The sequence below is a fragment of the Orbicella faveolata genome, unplaced genomic scaffold (genome assembly GCF_042242905.1).
Source record: "Orbicella faveolata isolate gen_17 unplaced genomic scaffold, um_ofav_v1 contig_46, whole genome shotgun sequence".
Lineage (NCBI taxonomy): Eukaryota > Metazoa > Cnidaria > Anthozoa > Scleractinia > Merulinidae > Orbicella > Orbicella faveolata.
This window is the reverse complement of record NW_028301576.1, coordinates 7,222,501-7,230,083: the sequence shown is the minus strand read 5'-3', so window position 1 is coordinate 7,230,083 and position 7,583 is coordinate 7,222,501. Positions and strand designations below refer to the sequence as shown.

General features: G+C 41.3%; 1 protein-coding gene and 1 pseudogene across 1 annotated transcript in view; one reads left to right on the top strand and one right to left on the bottom strand.

Annotated features, from left to right (window-relative positions):
* Positions 1-1,467: 1,467 nt before the first annotated feature.
* On the bottom strand, positions 1,468-2,295 carry LOC149098191 (uncharacterized; annotated as a pseudogene).
* A 2,300-nt stretch (positions 2,296-4,595) lies between these two features.
* The window catches only part of LOC149098190 (uncharacterized), a 3,834-nt gene continuing 846 nt past the window's right edge, over positions 4,596-7,583 (top strand). Inside the window, exons 1-3 of the mRNA XM_089276655.1 lie at positions 4,596-5,166; positions 5,632-6,150; positions 6,485-7,372. Coding sequence (XP_089132781.1) covers positions 4,596-5,166; positions 5,632-6,150; positions 6,485-7,372 — 1,978 coding nt within the window. The remainder of the gene's footprint in view (positions 5,167-5,631; positions 6,151-6,484; positions 7,373-7,583) is intronic.

The following is a 7,583-nucleotide window of genomic DNA, read 5'->3' as shown; positions in this document are numbered from 1 at the left end:
AATGGGAGTAAAACTTCTTAACGCAAAACTAACAGAAAATTCTTGTGGGCAACAGGAAACCCCTCCGGCGACCTCAACATAAATATTAGAAGCGCAAGCAACTTTACTAGCATCGAAATATACAATGTGATAAGGGATATTAACTGGATAGACAAAAGGTCTAGAATTAAATTATATAAGTGCTCGAGCATTGGAACATCAATAATTTAACTTAGAAATAGCTTCAGTAGTAAGAAAAACCCTGGCGTTTCAATATGCTCTGCTGTCTATAACAGAATGCAGTGCTTTCGTCATAATCTTGCAAATATGGCCAAAAAAAAGTATACAGGTAATGATACGCCCGGTAACCTGAGCCAGCAGCCTTACAGTAACTATATGACAACTAGAAACCTTCCTAATGGACGCAAAGAAAACTGATATCTTATCTTCAGGAATAGACAATAAACCCCGAGCAAAATCCCAATGAAAACCAAGCCAGCGAAGCAACTGAACAGGGATCCACATACATTTATCCTTATTTGGAACAAACCCGAGCTAATCAAATCAGAATGCACCAACAAAGATTGTCGAAGGCAAGTATCCGAATCACATACCCCTAAATCATCCTCTAAATAAATTACAATGCGGATGGCCTGACCACGCCAGTGCTTGACGAGGGTACGCATAACTTTGGTGAAAATGTTAGGGCCCGTAGAAAGATCAAAAGGCAGAACGACAAAACTTAAAATATTTTCGAACCCCATTGAAAACCCACGAAAAACCGAGAAATCTCTAATGTGAGGGGTAGATTTCAACATAATGATACCCTGAATTAATATCGAAAGAATAAACTCAGAAACTAGAAGGAGAATCGCCGATGAAAAAATTTAGCATGGACTGGGCATCCTCAAACTTAATTTTGGACTTATTTACAAAGAAATTAACATGTCTGAGGTCTAATATGAGCCTCTTCTTACCACTTGACTATACAGAAACTGACAATGGATTGACCACGTCAGGCGGGTAAATACACGAAACAATAGATTTTTTTCAGGCTTCTTCTTTCCAATTGCTTAAATTGGAAGATTAACTGCGATGATCATTCTTCACTTTCATCTACAACCGCAGTTCATATATGAATTATTTCACATAAACTTCACATCAATAGAGCCAACACTAAGTAACTCTTGAATAGCGGATTCTACAAAATTACTCTCACCCAAAGCTGAGCGATTATTAGTAAGAATAACACTTGTAGGTTCCCATGAAAAGGGGATCTTATAACCAAAACTTAGAGTATCTAAAATAAACTTAGAGGCACCAATGCTTTACCAATAAGAAATATTCGATTTAAGCCTACCCTTAACAATAACCTGACTAGAGCCTTCAAAATATTCAGCAAAGCCAGAATCAAGAGAAATGTGATCCAAGTCTAAGTCAAAGTCAGAATACTTATCTGGACCCAATCTTGCAAGAACATTTGCCAAATCAGACGGTTGTTGACTTTGTGGATGTTGAACTGGCGCCAGTGTTGGTGAAACTACCTCTTGTCTTGTAGAAAAGAGGGCAGGCTGGCGAATTAGCCCAGTATCCTCGCTGATTGCAGTTAAAGCAGACGTCCGAAGGCTGGACTTGTCGGGCGGCACGAAAGGGTGACGAAAATTCGAGTGAGCGGCAGAAAATGGAAGAGACGTAGTAGAAACAGAAGACCCAGACCCTTGTGCAGCTTGAAAATCTCGGGATTTAGGAGCTTTTGAAATCCTTGAAACACGAGGTTTGGAAGACTTCTTGTTTAATATTGGTAAGCGCACGTCGCTCAGCCACTCGAAGTTTCTTCTTGTCTTCAGAATTTTCGGCGAGCTCGTCGGACTCATATTCCTCGACTACAGCCCAGCCAGCGGGACTTTTGTCAGCAAAGCGGATCATGAACTTAATGCGTTTCTCGAGGTCAGACTTGGCCTTTTGGAGATGTTCTTGAACACCCAGCAGGTTTACCTCGGACAAATTGGAGATAGCCAGATCAAGGCAGTCAAGGAGCTGGGTATTAAACTCAAACTGGATTCTGTTACCTTTAAACTGAAGTGAACTAGCTGCCTTAGAGTCTGTTTTCAATTTCTTCAGTTCTCGCCGAGTCTCAACCTCGCGTTCGTCTAATGATCGCTTGAAATCACCAAACGTTTTCTGCAACTTCGCATCAAGGAGAGAAGAAATCAGCGAGATCATGTCAGAATTAGAAATGTCTGTCGACTGAGGTTGGGATGATGCAGTCTCCGGCGGTGGATCAAGCATTGCTCGAAATTTACTAAAACAAAATTTCCAAAATGAACTGATCAAAAGCGGAGATGCCGTCGAAGTGACAACTCCTTAAATATTAACTTCTTAGTATAATTACGTAACCTGCATACGAACGAATCTACATGCCAGCACAAAAATATCTTACAATACCAACGTGAAAAATTATAGTACTCGTGCAGTATGCTTGAGAGCTCATCGTTGCCGGGAATTGAGGGGAATCGAAGTACGGAAGATATTTGGCAAAAGTGCCAACACTTGCGGCAAGAATTATATGCATTGCACTAATGTCCTTCATTGAGTGTTACGCATTTAAACGTGGTCACACTCCCTCAAGCATACTGATCGTACCAAATTATCTACGTACGTGGATATGATTCGTATATGTAATAGGACTACATGCTGCCCAATTTGGAAATAATTGGATGAAAAAAATTCCGAAGACAGCCAAAATTAGACGAGGCCACAGGCCAAGTCCAATTTGGCTGTCAGAGGAATTTTTTGAATGCAGTTATTTTCAAATTGGACAAGCATGTAGTCCTGTTACTTATTAATTATAGAGCTCGTGAGGTAATACAGCTTTGCAAGGAAGACTACAGTAACTGTCTCTAAAGAAAAACAGATTGGGTCCTCGATCTTCCGAAAGTTGGGAAAGCTTCGAAAATATCCGGTGATCTTCGGAGACCGCCGGAGATTGTCACTAGTCTTCGAAAGTCCTGGGAAGTGTTTAGGTGATCTTCGGAAATCTTCGGGTGATCTTCGGAAATCTTCGGAAGTGTTCGGGTGATCTTCGAAAATCTTCGGAGATGTTCGGGGATATTCGGAAATCTTCGGAAGTGTTCGAAGATCTTCAGAAATCTTCGCGAATTATCGTGTGATCTTTAGCAATCTTCGAAAGGTTTCGTGTGGCCTTCGATAATCTTCGGAAGGTCAATAGCTTAATTTCATTGGTGCAACAAACTGTCCTATTTTTTCCCAAATTGGACAGTTTCTGTGTTTTTCTTCAAAGTCCTTATAGAAAACTGTCCAAATTAAATCCCAAATTGGACAGGTTTCAGAAGTTAAAAAATAATAGCTGTGCTGACAATGTTGGATTAACTGACTACTATATAATTAGGTTAATTAATTAATGCGAAAATGTGGATAACGAAGTGTCAAGTTTGCAAGTTCCTATCATAGCTGTGCTCCTAATCATCCTATTACTAGCTGTGGTCACCTTTGTGTGCGTTCGGTTGTGTAGTGCAGGCAAAATCGTGTGTTTATGATAATATTATAGCGTGATGAAAAAAAGAAATCCAAAATAAATTATACATCTGCCCTTTTCCAGCCAAATTTACTCGGGTTCTAATTATCCGTATTCTACTATACGGCCCGCTAAAATTTAAAGCTGTTTTTGTTGCCAAAATGTTTTGTGATTTATTGCCAAGTGTTCTTAACTTTTTAAGCAAGTAATAGTTTAAAACTTTCTTTTACTTCTAAAATTGTCTATTGAAGTCTGCTAACGACTTAAGAGTCAATTATTAAACGACGATTTCAAATTGGCTCGTTTTGCTTTCGAGGTGCTTCAGAAATTCGAAGCCGTTCCGGGTGAATAGGAATCGTTCCCGAACCCGTCAGACACCCAGTACAGATATAATAAATATCTTACTGACGTCGTTAACTCGGTCTGTATTGTAAGTTAAGGATCCTCGTTTTTCCCCTTCGATTTATGCCCCGCGCGCTTCGCCCTTGGGCTGTAAATCGATGGGGAAAAATCTTGGTCGGTAACTTACAGTACTGCCCTCGAACTCGGTTTGTAAGAGGTATTTAAACGGGACTTCGCGAAGATGGCAAGAGTTAGTACTCAGTACCAAGTCCTCCACAATCGCCAAAATCAGTTCCCGCAAAATAAAAAATATCGCCGATTCCCAAAAATAAACTCCCGTGAAAATTTAGTGCCACACGGCAGATTTAAAATGCCCCTTTTCGAAGATAGCATAAATAGCGATAATGCTACTGAAAGAGTGTTACTTACGTTGAAATAGTTCATTGGCGTCACTGGAATGTCCCGTTAAAGAATGTGACATCATACATGCAGTACATAAGTGATAGTAATAAAAATCCCGGATCTTGTTCCTTCGGGTCTAACGTAACTGACTCGTGTTCTAAGTGTGATCTTTGAATCTTTAAAATCCCACCCCATTAAGACAGAAGAAGCGAATTCAACAGGTTATGGGCCCAGAAGAGATGCTCCTGGACGATTTGGAAGATTAATTTTCGATGGGGATGAGCGAAAATACGAGCAATGGGAGGTCAAATTCCTTGGCTACACGAGATTGCAAAAAATGAAAGACGTTCTCGTGTCTGAGAGCTGGGATGAGGAAGCTAATGCTAGCAAAAACGAGGAGGCGTTTGCCGAACTAATCCAGTTCCTAGATGACAAAAGCCCAGCGCTGGTAATGAGAGATGCAATTGACGATGGAAGAAGGGCGCTGCAGATTTTACGAGCCCATTACGCTGGGACTGGGAAACCACGTGCGATTTCGCTTTATACCGAACTAACATCCTTAGTTAAATCAGCGAATGAGTCTGTCACTGACTATGTAATTAGAGCGGAGATGGCGGCAACAGCTTTAAAAAATGCGGGAAAAACTGTAACTGACAGTCTTCTTATTGCAATGGTACTCAAAGGATTACCTCAAAGTTACAAACCGTTTGTTGCGGTTGTCACACAGAGCGAGAAGCAACAAACATTTAGCGAATTCAAAGCCTCTCTAAGAAGCTTTGAGGACACTGAGAAAGCAAGAACAGCAGATAATAACGACTCCATTTTGAAAGCAGAAGACAATTTCCTACAGCTAAAACCACCAGTGAAAGGAAAAGGAAATCTTACTTGCTTCACCTGCATCCAACAAGGTCATTTAACTCGTTTCTATCCCAAGAAGCCCAAAGGAGGGAAGTGGTGCAATACCTGCCGCTCAAGGTCGCACAGTGATTAAGCATGTCGTCATAGAAGAAAGAAAGGTGACAAGGTTAATCAAGTATTTGAGAAAACAGACCAGGACATTGAACACTCATTTGTTTTTGAGACTAATGCCCATGAGGATGAGAATGTCTCTGGCAAGCCTACATCTGGGAAGCCAAACACACTATTAGTTGATTGCGGTGCAACTGCTCATATTATTACTGATTTTGTCTAAGTTTAAAAAGTTTGGTGACACATTTAAGCCAGACAAGCATTCCATTTAATTAGCAAATGGAACTCGAGCAAATAAGGTTGCCCTAAAAAGAGGAGATGTTGATATTACTATCGTCGATTCGTCTGGAACAGCTGTGAAGGCAACTTTGTGAAATGCTCTGTTCATAACATCTTATTCTCAGTTCAAGCTGCAACAGAGAGGGGTGCAAGTGTGGCTTTCCAGCCAGATTCTGCTGAGCTGACGCACAAGGATGGCACAAAGTTTCTCATTGACAAGCATGGCAGATTGTATTATTTGAATACATATGATAACATCACTGACTCTGATTCCGTAAACTATGTACGTCCTATGAATGTCTGGCATCAAATCCTAGGACAATGTAATTATGATGACATTAAGAAACTAGAGAATGTTGTAGATGGTATGAAGATTAGCCATAAGAGCTCTAGCAAACCTAGCGATTGTAGTGTATGTATGCTAGGAAAACCCACACAGAATAGGAATAGAAAGCCTGATGCACGTGCGACTGCCCCACTAGATTTAGTTCATACTGACCTCGCTGGACCTGTTGATCCAGCCTCTAAAGAAGGTTTGGCCTTTACAGATGATTTTTCAGGTGCAGATTTTGTCTACTTTCTGAGGAACAAGAGTGACACAGTGGCTGCTACAGAGATATTTCTGGCAGGTTCAGCCCCTCATGGTAAGGTCAAATGTATGAGATCTGACAATGGTGGTGAGTTTACTTCTGTGAATTTTGAGGCACTTCTCAGGAGGAATCGCACAAGGCATGATACCTCTCCCCCTTTTCACCACACCAGAACGGCACAGCCGAACGGCACTGGAGAACCCTATTTGAAATGGGGAGATGCCTGCCCATACAGCCCAGTTTAGCTAAGGTGTTCTGGCCATATGCTGTTATGGCAGCAGCATACACGTGCAATAGGTGCTATAACAATCGCTTACAGCAAACACCTTAGTTTCCTCTCACAGGTCAGAGACCTAACTAAGCCCCGTTTACCTTGTGTATTTCCCAGAGATTGGTAAGGTGATTAGGCACAGGGTGGTAAAATTCCCTTCGGAGAGTGTTAATGAGAAACGCACTCAAATAGGAAGTCTGTTACGTGATGAAGATGATTTCATGTTGTTACGGCGTAACACTAACCCAGATATGTGTAGTGCATCTGGTGTTAACAGGTCTGAGAAAATCTCAGACGAGCAGGCTGAGGACACTAACCTTGATATGTGTAGTGCATCTGGTGTTAACAGGTCTGAGGAAATCTCAGGCGAACAGGCTGTGAACACTAACCCAGATATGTATAGTGCATATGATTTTCATAGGTCGGAGAAATTCTCATGTGAACAGGCTGAGAAGCTTGTGACTGGAGACAAAACTGATAGGAACCCCCAATCTGTGACTGAAGGTGCGACATACCCCACCAGGGAGAGAAGACGCCCAGCATACCTTAATGACTATGTTACTGATCTGGATGAGGTTATTGCTGAGAGTGACCAGGTATTATCTAGTGTTGATTATTGTTACAAGGTTTCAGCTTTTCCCCAGACATACCAAGAAGCAATTGAATCTCCTGAGTCAGAAAATTGGAAGGCAGCAATGAGAGAAAAAATGGATTCTCTTATCGAGAATGAGACATCTATTCTAACCACCCTACCAGAGGGTATGAATTCAGTAGGGGACCGTTGGGTGTACACTATCAAAGAAGGTTCTGATGGTGCTAAAACCTACGAGGCTGGGTATGCTGCTAAAGGCTATAGTCAAGTGAAAGGTGTAGATTATCAGGAAACATTTGCCCCTACGGCAAATGTCACATCAGTACGTGCTCTGTTGCAAATAGCAGCACAACACGATTTAATTCTACACCAGATGGATGTCAAAACGGCATACCTAAATGCTCCCATTGATTGTGAGATATATATATGGACCAAGCTGAAGGTTCTGAAGCCCTAGTGGTTCTAATGTGAGACTTGTGTATAAATTAAACAAATCCAGTTGACAACTGTATGTACACTAAACAGTTTGGGAGTAAAATAGTTGTAATGCTTCTTTGGGTCGACGACATCATTATTGCAGCAAGTGACATGGTTCTGATGTCTGAGGCTGAACAAATGCTGCAG